Source organism: Thalia democratica, chromosome 6, assembly GCF_965202585.1.
Source record: "Thalia democratica chromosome 6, ktThaDemo2.hap1.1, whole genome shotgun sequence".
NCBI lineage: Eukaryota > Metazoa > Chordata > Thaliacea > Salpida > Salpidae > Thalia > Thalia democratica.
Window position 1 is genome coordinate 20,555,029 of NC_139170.1, and position 13,698 is coordinate 20,568,726.

General features: G+C 26.8%; 1 protein-coding gene across 1 annotated transcript; it reads left to right on the forward strand.

Moving 5' to 3' along the window:
- The first annotated feature begins 4,812 nt into the window (after window positions 1-4,812).
- Window positions 4,813-10,115, forward strand: LOC145837744 (uncharacterized). The gene is made up of 2 exons (XM_082945180.1): window positions 4,813-5,563; window positions 8,223-10,115. Exons 1-2 carry the CDS (start codon window positions 4,863-4,865, stop codon window positions 9,043-9,045), a joined length of 1,524 nt encoding a protein of 507 aa, XP_082801306.1. The 5' UTR covers window positions 4,813-4,862; the 3' UTR covers window positions 9,046-10,115.
- Window positions 10,116-13,698: the final 3,583 nt, after the last annotated feature.

The window sequence follows — 13,698 nt, forward strand, 5'->3', positions numbered from 1 at the left end:
AACCGTTCTGCTAAGATTTACTGAAAAGCGTTTTCGTTGTGCAAACTTGTGCTTAAAAAGCATTAAGATTGCGAGGACGCATGCATTAAAACGCATTTTAGCCTCAGTAAGCAACCAAAGCGTAGAAATTTGCAATTAACGTTTGTGATATGTTAGCCAGTGACTTTAAAGGTGACTGCCAAAGCATGAAAGTGTGTTTATACTAAAAACAAGTTTATAACGCGCACAGACGCATGGTAGTCGACACCTAACACTTATTAACTGTAAAATGCATAATACATATCACTTTGCTCAAAACTCACTGTGGTCACTGAGTTTTGTGCTATATTTTCCATAAGGCGTTAAAAACGCTGCGACTAAGGGTAGTTTCCTCAGAATATTTTTGAAATTTTTGTTTTAGTATGTTAGTAAAATTCTAATAAAGATTAGTTTGTAGTATTAAAAACGAATCCATTTTATAATATATTTTTACTTAATGATATAGTAAAACGTAATTTACTTAATGTTAGTTTTAATCATTTTTTTTAGAAAATGATCAAAAGTTGTGAACTATTAAATTCTATTATAAACAATTTTGTTTTATTTGTAGTTTCAACCCAAGCAGTTTATCTGTAACAATGAAGTGCTAAATCAAAAATAATAAAAAAACTGTAACACTAGCCAGTTTCTTTAACTGTTTTTGATTTGATTATTATTAGCTCAGTTTTTTTTCTTCAAAAGCAACAATAAACGAATTGTACAGTACGCAATACGCATGTCAATTAATCATTTTAGATAAATTGTTATCAAGTCACGAAATAACATCTTATATTACTCATAACAAAAATGAAACGTTGTTTTCATCAAGCTCCCATGCAAGGTAAAAAGGGTAATGACTGACCTTGCAGTTACCGTGGTAGTGAAATCGTGACGCAATTTTTTTTTCTTTATTAGTAATTATTCGTTGTTAAATAGCCGGGTTTTATGAGATAACTTTTTATTATTTAGAATTGTTTAAATTTGTTTTATTAAAAAATTATTTACTACTTACATTTATAAAAAGTTATGATAGAAAATAATCTGCATCAGTGTTTGTACCTATTATTACTTATGATTGTTTATTTATAGGTATATGCATATATACAGCACTTTTGGTTTGTTTTATTCAACTTGTTAAAAGCATAGTTAGTTTTGAATAACAAGTGTATTTAGTAAAAATAAATTGACACTAATAAAAGTCGTGTCCAGATTGTAACAATAGTATAACTTCTCCGTAGACATTTATCAACTTAAAATTTAAATGAATAATGGCTGTTTTTCATTAACGAGCAGTGTAAAAATATCTGAAAAAACTACAAGTTGATACGTTATTAGTAGAAAAAGTTTATATTATATATATATAAATATATATTCAGAATACAGTGTTATACAGAATACTACTCGAGAAAAAAAAAATTCTAGTCAAGTTTTTTTTACATTTGTTAAACTACACACCGATAAGTTAAACGTTTTTTTAATTACAAGGAGTATCTACAGTTGTTGTTTTTAAAGCTACTATTATCTTTTATTTCTTTACAATGACTAAAGCACAGCTAAAAAAATTAAATCTTATTTTTAATTTAATCAATAGTCAATTTTTATTTATGAACGTGTTAAAAAGCTCTAAGAAAGGAGTATTAAGCTTTAAATAGCTGCCATTTATAAAGCTTTTAGTAATTAAAGTGTTGTAGAGTCATTAAAAAATAGGGAAAATAGACTTAGATAATTCAGTTTATGAAAACTTAACTTAAGTATATTTGACACGGAAGTTTAAATAAGAATAATGTTGTCATTTAATTTATGAAATACATATAAACTTAATTGAACTATATCAGCTTAATTTTTAATAATTATAATTTATGTTTACGAACTACTGTTCCGCATATATAAATGGTGTAAATTTTAAACTATTGAAAATTCGATTTGCAAAGGCTGCATTTATTTTTAGTATGTTCTGTTTTTATAAGTAAATATTTAAGAAAAATTAAGTGTTTTTTAAGAAATTTATCAATGTGTTTAAAAATTATGCATGAAATAATTTATCATTTACAAAAAAAATCTTAATATAAAAAGCAACATGTTTTGTAAAAGCTATGTTATTATATTGATTTATATCAGTAGTAATCTAAGAGAAATATGTTAACTGAACTATAAAATAATTAAAAAACTGATAAAAAATAGTCACTTATATAAGAAAAACTTTGAAAATATCTTTTGTTTATTATTTTTAAATTCTAAATTTAAACAGTCTTTTAAGATTTTTTAAAGTCATTTGTAAAATACTTTAAAAAAAATATTTTTTTGTAAATTATTGAGACTTGTTTTATTGCTAATTTTAGTTTAAATTAAACTAGTTTGTAACTGTATATTTTAAGAACCTCTATATGTTTAAATACACAACAAAACGTAATACTTACTATGGACTGTGCTCCACCGGCAAAACATATTTGTTTGTAAAGAGCGGTGCTTACTGTTATGATACAACAGAAAAACTGTGTGTTAGTAAACTTGTATCAGTTTGTATCAATTTAGTTTTATCTTTTTATTTAATTGATCTTTTGTTTTTATTCAGGTATTTTAAAAATGTTTTTTTTTAAGTTCTTACAAAACATACTATTAGTTACTTTTGTATATTAAACTTACTTTGATGCCTTTAATCGTAAGAATATTTAAATGAAAATAGTGTAAATCTCACTTTAGGCTAATATAACATTTGTATTTGAACACACAGGTTTTTAGGAACTTTTATTAATTTAATAAAAAGTTAATTGATTTAATTGTGTTTAGTAGTATAATTGTTCACTCGAAAATTTTAAAATCTTTCTAGCTTTAGCTTTTCATCAGCATTCAAGTTTTAAAAATGAACAAGACTACCAGTTTTAAGTAATAAAAGTTTCTAAAGATTTTATTTTATAACTTTGTTGTTCTCTATTACTTGAAAAATTAATTTGTCTAACATTTTGCCCCAGGCAACAAGATAAATTAGATCATATTCGACTCATGATAATAAACATTTTATACTTATAGTTATAACAAAAATTGATTTGCTTTCGTGTTAAGATTTTTAAAATTATGTTTTAGCTACCTTATTTGAATTAAAGAGTTAAGTTGTGACTAAAAACAAACTATTTTTTTAATTTCTCAATCGGATACTCTAGGGCATCGTTTATATATTCTAAAATTTTAATCATGCTTTTAAAGCTTTTAATTTACTTTGCTTATTTTTTTATATTGAAAACGCTTAACAAGATTATTAAGTTTTTAAACAAAGATAAATGATTTTTAATTATTTTGGGTGTCCGATAATGCCGAAGTTATAAAATAAATTTAATAAGAATATTAATGAGAGAAGAGTTAAATTTTAAATTTTGCGAGATAAAGGTACGAGAGCACCCCCTTGTGGTGGTGATCTTAAAGAGCGTGTTTATTACAAAAAGTCGTATAGAAGTAAAATTTGTCTCAGTTGAAAATATTGTTTGTGCCGACAACATAGAATAGATTGTCTGAAAATAACACAATACATGTTGTTAAGAAAAGTCATTTTTTCCTTAGGCATGTAACAATCACTATTTTATATACTTTGAAAACTTTTTAAAATTGTTTTTTTTTGAAGTTCATAGTTTTCACAACTAGTAATTTTTTTTTTGTTACGAGGTTTTTAACAGCGTCGTAAATTTTGCAAGTGTTGTAAACACAGTAACCCCATGCGATAAACTTTTAGGAAGTACATAAGGCTAATGATTGAGATTTTTTGGTAGTTAGTTATTTTATTATCAGGACAAAAGTTTCATTTTTACAGCTTTAATTGTATCTAGAAACTATTTTATTTTTTATAACTATAGGTGTAGGACTTATCTTTGTAAATAGAATTTATATCATTAAGATATTTTTGTTTAGTATTTGTGAAAGATAAATAATTCAAGGTTTTAAGTACATGTTTCATTTTTTAGTAAGGTTACTTTATGAAAATAACTTAGTTAAGATTAAGTAAATATTGTTAAAAAGTAAGTTCAATACAAAACTTTTCACAAAAACTAGTATTTTGTAAACTGTTTTGGTTTAAATTCTAAAAGAATGGATACAAAAAAAAGCAAAAAAAAATACATTTAGTAAAAATTAAGTTTATATATCCATCTTATTTGTGTCCTTTTTTTAGCGATAAAATTTACACACTTTAAGGACTAATTACAAAGCTCAATTGCTTTAAAAGTCCTTTCTCATTCATCATTTAAGTTTTAGAACTTTTGTTGAGATTATTATTATTTAAAACAATTATATTACTTTCAACTTTATATAACTTATTATAAAACTTAAAGTAATAAAAAGCTATTTACCTTACGTTAAAAGTAACTAAAAACAAGTAAAACTAAGATATACTTTTAATTAGCTGACATAACTTATAAAAGTCGGCAGTGTAATTTTTGATAAATTAATCGGCTATGAAACATTAGTTAAATGAGAAGAACAAGTTTTGGGGTAAACAAAAGCGTTTATGCTTGCTTAATCACGGGTGCGTTTTATCTTAAGGTTATTTTGCGTGGGATAAACTGTTACAAATAAAAATAATTTAGAGCTCAGTCGAGTGGAAACCAGCTTATATGACAAAAGTTTATTTAAATTATTCAATTTTTTTGTTCATATTTGAACTTTAAATTCATTAAGGTTATACTTTTAAAGTTTTGTAGGAAAGCTTTGTTATGTAAGTAATTAAAACTAGATTTTAAACAGTTTAACACGATAAACTTAAACTTAAGTTAGAAAATAAAGATTATTAATAATAAAATAACAGGTAGTTAAATCTTTGAAGATCTAATTTGCATCTAAAAGACAGTACTATAATAAACATGATGAACGCCATGCCAACAGCGCATTCTCATCCACATCAAACACAACAAGAGCTCCTCGATGCCGCTGCAGCCGTCAACTCCAGCCAGAACGCAGGCTCGATGCCATCTAATTATGAGCTCTACCCACAAAACACCCTTGCTGCCGCTTCCCTTAGAAACGGCCACTCCAGCGTCGGTCATCCGTACACCAACTCCTTGGAACAATACGGATCGACTGGTCACGGGTCCTCGGCGGCAAGCTCTTACTGCTTCCCGTGGTTGTCACCGGGAAACAACCCTTACAACGCAGCTGGGTCATCTTATCTTCAAACAGCGCAGTATGGTATGAGCGCTATTGCTCCGTCTCGTCCTTTCTTTCCCCATCCCATAGGGGCAGACTTTTCTTGGCTGTCGTTAAGCAACCCGGCAGAGATATACAAAATGGTCAGGCCTCCATACTCGTACTCGGCACTCATTGCAATGGCAATCCATAACTCACCAGAAAAAAAGCTAACTTTATCGCAAATATACCAGTATGTAGCAGAAAACTTTCCTTTTTACAAAAAGAGCCGCGCTGGATGGCAGAACTCTATCAGACATAACCTGTCTTTAAATGATTGCTTCAAAAAGGTAGCTCGAGATGAAGACGATCCAGGAAAGGGTAACTACTGGGCATTGGATCCAAACTGTGAAAAGATGTTTGATAACGGTAACTTTCGGTAAGTTTTAGCAATTTGTTTTACATTAATTACGAGTTTTAAGTTTAATCGTAAAGACGCCATTTTGTTATAAAACGTTTAATTTTATATATAGTATAGTTATTTATTTTAGTTCAAAACTCTGCGAATACTTTATGTAATTTAATCTAATACTTTCTGTTAAGTTTTGCCGTCAATCATACCTTAAAAATATATCTTCTTTATATCAAGTACTCGGGTCATTAACTAAAAACGCTAAATTCTTGTCATTTTAGTTTCGATAATTATTTTTAGCATGAAGTTAATTTCTATAAAAAATGTTTTGAGAATCTAGTTTATAATAATTAAAACTTAACGCACTAGTTATTAAGTTCTATTAAAATATTTTTACTCTAATTAAACTAGAAGTTTTCCATACTAGTTTCATGTATAAATATAGTTCTACATTTTTTTCATCTAAATTTATATTCTATTTAACGACAGTAATTTGTTGATTTGCAATATATTTTTTTTAAACAGCTACCTTAGTACACTTTTCCACATAGTTTTGAATGTAAACATACATTCTAATATTCAAATGTCAAAAGTAGGCTTTTATATAAAAAAATACTTTAGCTAGAAATAAAATCGGTGCTTTACTGCAATCGATTTTATTTACACAAAATCGTAACTCAATGCAAGCAAATAACATGCCAGTAAGCTGACCATCATTTCCTCAACATGCCCTTGAGCTATTCCGTGTAGAAAACGTCACTCAACTCATTAATTTGCTTTGTTTTTATCTAAGAACAACTTGGTTTTATTATTATAAAGTTAATTGGACTTTGTTTAGTATAATTAAATTTTATAAATTGAGAATTATTTAATTAATAAAAAAGTGTTTACAAAGATAATCATAAAAAAAATCCAAATCATTCATTGTTCATCTAATAAATAAATAAATTATACTCAAGGACTTTTAACAACTGTAAACACAATTTTGTGTACTACATTCGTATAATATATTGAACCTTACAAGTTTGAAAACAAAATTTATAGAATTAACTAAAGTGAACTAGCATTATGCAACTAAATATAGTTTCTTTTGTTTTTTGATGACTAATAGTTAAAAAAAGATTGATAAAAAGTGTAAAATAGCACAGTTTTAATGCTTTGTGTATCTACATAATTAAAAATAATAAACCTACAAACTTTTGAGTGTAAAACTGAAAACAAAAAAGTTTGGTACTAATTGATTACCTAAATTTGAATAAAATTGCCAGATAAAGTTTAAGATACGGTTTTAAAGTTTCAGTGCGCCATTCTACACCTGCTTTCGGTATCGTTTTTCTACGGTCAATATCTTTATTACTTTCTTATTCACAAATTAGTTAAGTATTCAACTCGCCTTCTGCAAAAGATATAAACTCCATTTTATACGTTCGCCATACTTTGTTTTAATTTTGGAATGATAAGTCTAAAAGTTAGCATGTTGAGTAAAAGTAATTACCAAAAAAGGTATAAAAGATCTTTGATACAGATTAAATAAACACAGTTTAATAACAAGAACATTTTTAGAGTAATTTAAAACTTTCATATTTAACTTTTATTGATTAGGTTCTATACTCAATAAAACTTTTCATAAATAAAAAACCGTTTTCTACATAGCTTAGACAAAAGCTAATGTAAAGTTTTATTTATTGTGGCTATTAATTTTGTTTTGAAAACGCACTTTACTTATTTTTATAACATTTCTTTTAAATTTGACGGGTAATGCGTTAGGCACTTACGCTTATTTGTTTACAGTTACAAGACGTTAGAGTGTTCCGAAACGATCGACAAGTTTATGCAATATGCAAATAATCTTGACTCATCTTTCCAAGTGCACTCGTTATAGCCATACATGTAATCAGTGCTTTTCGCTGCTTAAGTCACACTTGTTAACATGAAATGTTCTTTACTCTTGTAAAAATACTTTAAATATTCATTGGTTAAGCCTTGAGCCGCTGAGCATGTGAAAATTCGCGTCTTAAGTACAGAAAAATGAATATGTCAATTTCGAACTTACGAACTTTAAATTTTTACTTTTTTCACTTGCTTATTTTTTAGCTTTTTTACAAGTTTTTGTTATCGTCATAAAATCGAGCTTAGTGGTCCAAATCTCAAGCTTTCACAAGAGATGTGTATTTCTGATAACACTACGGCTCGCTCCATTTTATTTCTTAAAGATTATGAGTAGAGTGCTATAAAGGACCAACTTTGTTACCTTCTTAGCGGAGTTATGGCAGAATTGATGATAATCTTATCGTGCGTTTAAATTCTCTGTTGCCTTATCAGAAAATTGAATTCTAGATTCAAAACCGTAGTACTACTTCATTTTACGTAAATTGAATTTAAAATTAAAACAATGTGATCTCACAATTATGTTTTAATTCTATTCCAACTGACATAACCGCAACAACTGATATAACTTATAATTTATTCAACTTTATGTACAAATTTTAGAAAAATATTTATTTTTTAGTCAAATATTTTTAAAGTTTAACTTCTTGTGTTGTTTTATACTTGTTAGTTTCAGTATACCCTAATTAACTATCATTGTTTTATTTGAATAGCTTATTGTCTTTTAGAATTATTCAAGTTTTAAGCCAAAACTTTGAGGATTCTTAACGCATCTACTTACACAACTAATTTTGAACAGACGCAAAAGAAAAAGGCGCGACCAGAACGGACTAGTAAACAAAGACTCAGATCCTCGACAAACTGGATTTGGTTTACCAGTTATTCCTCCGCTTCCTAACAGCTCCATCAACCAAAACCTTAGCAACCTTGCCAGCCCAGTCACGCCGATCTCGTCTATTTTGGAAACGCAAATCCAACACCACAACCAGCATGGCGGCACTACAACACCGCGGATCGGTACAAGCCCTGTTATCTCACAGCACCAAGGGTCTTTAGCAACAACTCAGATGACCAACGGCCACGTTTCTACGTCTGGCCAGATGATGAGCGGACTTGACATGAAGCTGCATTCTAACGGTAGCGCCTCGAGGTACGAAAAAGAGCTCACAGCAACTTCGCACAACATGCAGCACTCAGTAAAACCTGAGATATCTTCGCAGCACTCTGTAGAGTCTATTGACGGAGCTTCGAGAAGTTCCATGACTCCCCAGCATAATCCCCAGCAGCAGTCTACCAGCCCTCAACAGGTCGGCATGCGCTCGATGACACACAACAACGGTTCGATAATCGACCAGTGTCAGCGTTACGGGATTGGAGGGATGATGCACGTGCCTCAAGGCGATAGTCCGAACCACATTGTTGGTTATGGAGGCATGCAGCAACAGCCGCCAATGCACACTAACAATGTGTACAGCTCGCACAACATGGTGCCCATGAGCAGTAGAATGCAGCAATCACCGAACGGAGGTAGCCAGCACCAGCTGCAGCATTCAGGTAGCAACGGAAACACCGGTGGATTCAACTTCACCGTCAACGAAATGATGCTGAACCGCAAAATGTAATTTGCTCAACTTTGCTTACCATTCTACTACGCCACATCGATTAAGCTAAAGTTTAAAAACTTTGTAGTTTACTATTTGGGTTATGCGATATTCTTTAATAAAGTTTTAACGCATGCTTTATGCTAAATTTCTGTTAATAAAAACAAAACTTTCCAAACTATTTAATAAGCCCTACTTTTACCGTTTTAGAATATCTGAAACTATTACTGTTTACAGTTTCTAAAAAAAGTGTTTAGTACAAAAACAGTATTTAATGGTTAAATGTTTTTCTCTTTGTTTTTACGCTATATTTTGATGCGTTCTTTAGCTAGTAAAGAAAATATTTAGAAACTAGTTCTACTAAACTATATGTTAAAAATAAAAGAATTTTAGGATTGTGGCTGTGTCTATTTATAAAAATTATACCAATAAAACTTTATAATATCTTAAGCACTGGTAGTTTTTTTTTGTATTTATAGTGAACTTGATGTAACTTAGTACTTAAAAGTTAAACATAAAAATATTTGTTTGGCAATTACTTATTTATATTTTGTTCTATGATTGTTCTATAAAAATCTTGATTATTTATGTACAAAATTTGCTAAACGTTTACTTATTACCAAGCATAGAACCTTTACATGATTTTGATGAGCTGTTTTCTATAATTTTGACCTAATTACTCTAAAAAAGGTAATTTTAAAAGATTTAATTTTTTTAGAAAGATTTTAAGTTTAAGATTTCGAAGCCGAAAGTTAGTTTATTAAAATAATAAGTTTTCAAAGAGTATAAACTTAATTTCGTACAGGTTACTAAATCTATATCTAATATATTTTCGAACAAAGTTTTATTTCACTTAAACTATTAGAAGTGCAAAGTTATACGCTTGTAGAAACTTTACTTAAGTTAAGTTTTACCTATATAAAACTAACAAACCTGATGTTTGCTTGAATTTAAAAAAAACTTAATTGTCAAACTTAGATAAAATTTTAACTGCTTAAAAAACTTATTTTTTTACAAGAGTTGTAATATTAGTTTGCTGCTCAGTTAAATATTTAAAAAACAGAACTACCTTTAAAGTAAATCATTTTCAGTTGATGAATGTTTTATGAAATTGCAGTTTTACTGTTATAGAAATTCTATCGTTTAAGATAGCTGTGTTTTTACTCGTTAGAAATTCAATAAACACATTATGTTACACATTTTGTTATTAATACGATAGTTTTTACAAGTTAGTAAAGGTACCTTTGTAAAAATTTTAAACTTTTATGAATAAGTTTTATTTTACTACCATTTGTAGCAGATATATATTTTTTTTTTTGTTTCGTTCAAAATCTTAAGAGAATGTTAACTTATATAATCGAGTTATACCTTAAGGCTTTTGAAGAATTAGAACAACCATACTGTAAATACTTAATACCGATTTTCTTATGTTCGTTTTTTAAAGTAGCACAAAGTTTTTGTAGAGTTTTACAACTGCTTTCACAAGATACAGTCTTTTTAGATGGAAAGACAACTTAAGAAGCTCCAAATTTCTGTTAGAGATAAAATTTTTATCTTTCACTGCTATGTTAGTTTGAGAAAAATAAAAAGTTAATATTTTAATTGAATACTTATAAATTTATTGTATACAAGAAGTTTCTTTCTGTAAACTGTATCAGTTGAATTTTACCAGTAAAAGTTTTTTTTTTATTCTTTTTATTTTTTTTTTAAGGTAGAAAAACATCATTTCAATATATATAAATAAATATTTTGTAAATAAAACACGATTTTTTAATGAAGCAATTGCTTCACTAGTCTTCAGAAGTAGGACAGATCGTCAGTAACTTTCTTAAACAAAGTATAAGAAAAATACAAAACATGTTTTTTTATTAAACGACAAAAAAAGCAACCATAAAGTTTGCTCCAAGGACTTGGCGTACAAAAAAACTTTTTGGTTATCGAGTCATGCTCCAGGAATACAGTTTAATGTTTTTTCCAGAACTAATTCTTTTATTTCATACTTTACAAAGTTACGGAGAATCTGACTTACTTTTTAAAGCCAGTTAAACATTTGTTTAGCAAAAATCGTTATATTTAAAAAAAATGCTTTTTTAAAGAATAAATACATGTATATCTAAGACAGCGAAACATTGTAAGCAAATTTCAAAGACAGTTGTCTTTGTTTAAAACAGAGAAGTATTAAATGTAGGTATTAAACCCTAAATATAAAAAATAAAAGTAAAGCATTTTATACATTGATAACAACAGAAAGTTTATAAACTTTATTTTAGTCAGTAATTTCTAAAAAACAGTACTTTTAAACTTAAAGACCAAAAATATTTTTTTAAATAATAGTTTTATAGGTTTAGTTGTTGTATTAATGTAATGCATCAGGTTGTTGAACCATTGGCCACTTTGTTTATTATGCAAATATTATTTAAGATATTAACTTTTGTCTTTTTATATTTTGATAAAAGTTATTGATAAATTTGATTATCGTTTTATTTAGATAATTTGATAAAATTTTTGTAGTTCTAAGATTAGTACTTTTTTGTTAATATAAACTTAAACCAATTAATTTAAAAACATAAAACTGTACTCGTTAAAAACAACCTACATGTAATAAAGTTGGTTAAAAAAAATACATAAAAATCCTGTTTTAATTTAAAAAAAATCAGAGATCGTTCGTTTATTATATAAAAAACATTTTATTCTTATTCAAGTAGAATTTCAAGCATTAAAAATAATCACATAACTAATTTCTACTTTTAGTACAATTGAAAAATAGTTTATTTTTTCATAAAAGAATAACGAAATAACTTATAATCTACTTTTAATTTAGTTTTAACTTCAATTAACTTGCTATGATTCAACATTTGATTAAATTATAATACTTATAAGCTTTGTAAATTTTTAGATCTTTGTAGAAATAGTAAAAATTTCAGTTTAAATTTATGTTTGTTAAATGTTTTTACTATACAAAAATGAATAAAATTTATGAAACAGCAGCTAGAAATTTTATTTCAAAAATTTTATCGATAATTTATCATTTGCTAGTTTTATTTTTTTATAAAGATAATGCTCTTTGTATTTAACAAAAATGAGTAAATAAACCATCAAGTATACGTGATACAGAGATACTAAGTTATTTTTTAGTAGATAACCTAGAAACTTTATATTGCAGTAAAAGAACAAAAATGGTGAACATTGGTATATTTAAGAAAAACTATATAAGCAAACTAAAAATTAAAATAAGATATCAGTTTTAGAAAACAAAATAAAGTATCTAAAACTTTTAAAGTGTTAGTTTTTAAATTCTAAATTGCTTTTTTATTAATTTTTTATTTATTAAGTTACCTTTTTTGATTAGTACTATTGTTCTTTTTAGTTTGACCTAAATTTATAAATATTCTTACTAAAATTATGAGCTATACAGGTTCATAATATTTCAAAATCAATAGTTTTGGTTTGTTGTTATTTATAACTTTTAGTATTTATTCATACGAAAATCGTAATATTTGTTAATTGGACCTTTTGTACATTTAAGAAAAAAAATCAATTTTAAACTATTTTTGAGATGTGTTTAGAAGAACTTTTACAACTTAATAAAAATGAATGTTTTTAGAAAACTATCAATAATAAGTTTTCCTCTGTTTAAAAAAATTAATACTGTAATCATATCTGTTAGGATTCGATAATACAGTTTTATTTTTAGTATTAAGTCATTCAAAACCTACAAAAGAAATTGAGTTGTCCGAATTTTAACTGTCGTAATTTGATAACAGTTTGGTTTATTTTATAAATTGACATTGTGCTAACTTTATAGTAAATAGTCTTTAAATAAAAGTTTTTTTAAACAACCTATATTATTTTTACTTATTTTCGTAAATTACACAAAAAAGCAACTTATAGCAACTGCTACGATAATAAAATTGTTTAACTTTCTTTGTCGAACTTTCTTATAGTTCTTTTTCATTCTCTGAATCATTTTTAAGAAAGTTCATTACTTTGGTACTCAACTTAAATTTTTATAATTTAAAGTGTTTTTATAAAATTACCGCTCACTGTTTGCGTTTGAGAATTAAATTTTTGTTCAGTTAAATACTTTTACAGTCGAAAAAAGTTTATATAAGTAAAAAAAAAGTAAAACTTTTCTATTAATATTTTTTTATTAAAAAAAAATATGTTTAAGTCAGTTTATACACTAGACAAAATCAATTTATTAGTATGTCAAAAAGTTAATATAGAAAATTAGATTTAAACTTATTGCAACAAATATGAAAACTAGCATTTTACGACGACTTGTCAAAGAGTTTTCTAAAATTAAAGTATAAAATTATAAAAAAATTAAGTAACAGTAATTATAAAAACTTTTTTTGTCACTAGTTAAAGTAATAAAACTTAAAAGTGCTAGACAAAGAATAAATTAGTAACATTTGTCATTTGTTTGAAAAATAACTAATATTGCATTTCGTTGTTGCTTTAATCAATTTAATTTTTGCTGGTTATTCTGTTCCTATATTATTTTAAGCTCTACTTTTTGAACAAAACAACATAATTATTTGAAATATTTTATCTAATTTAGACAGGTAAAGACATAAATAATAAAATTTATTTAATAGTTATATTAACATACCCTTAGTTTAAAATATGATTGAAAAATAACTTATGATTTTTCCAGTGCTTAAAAAATGA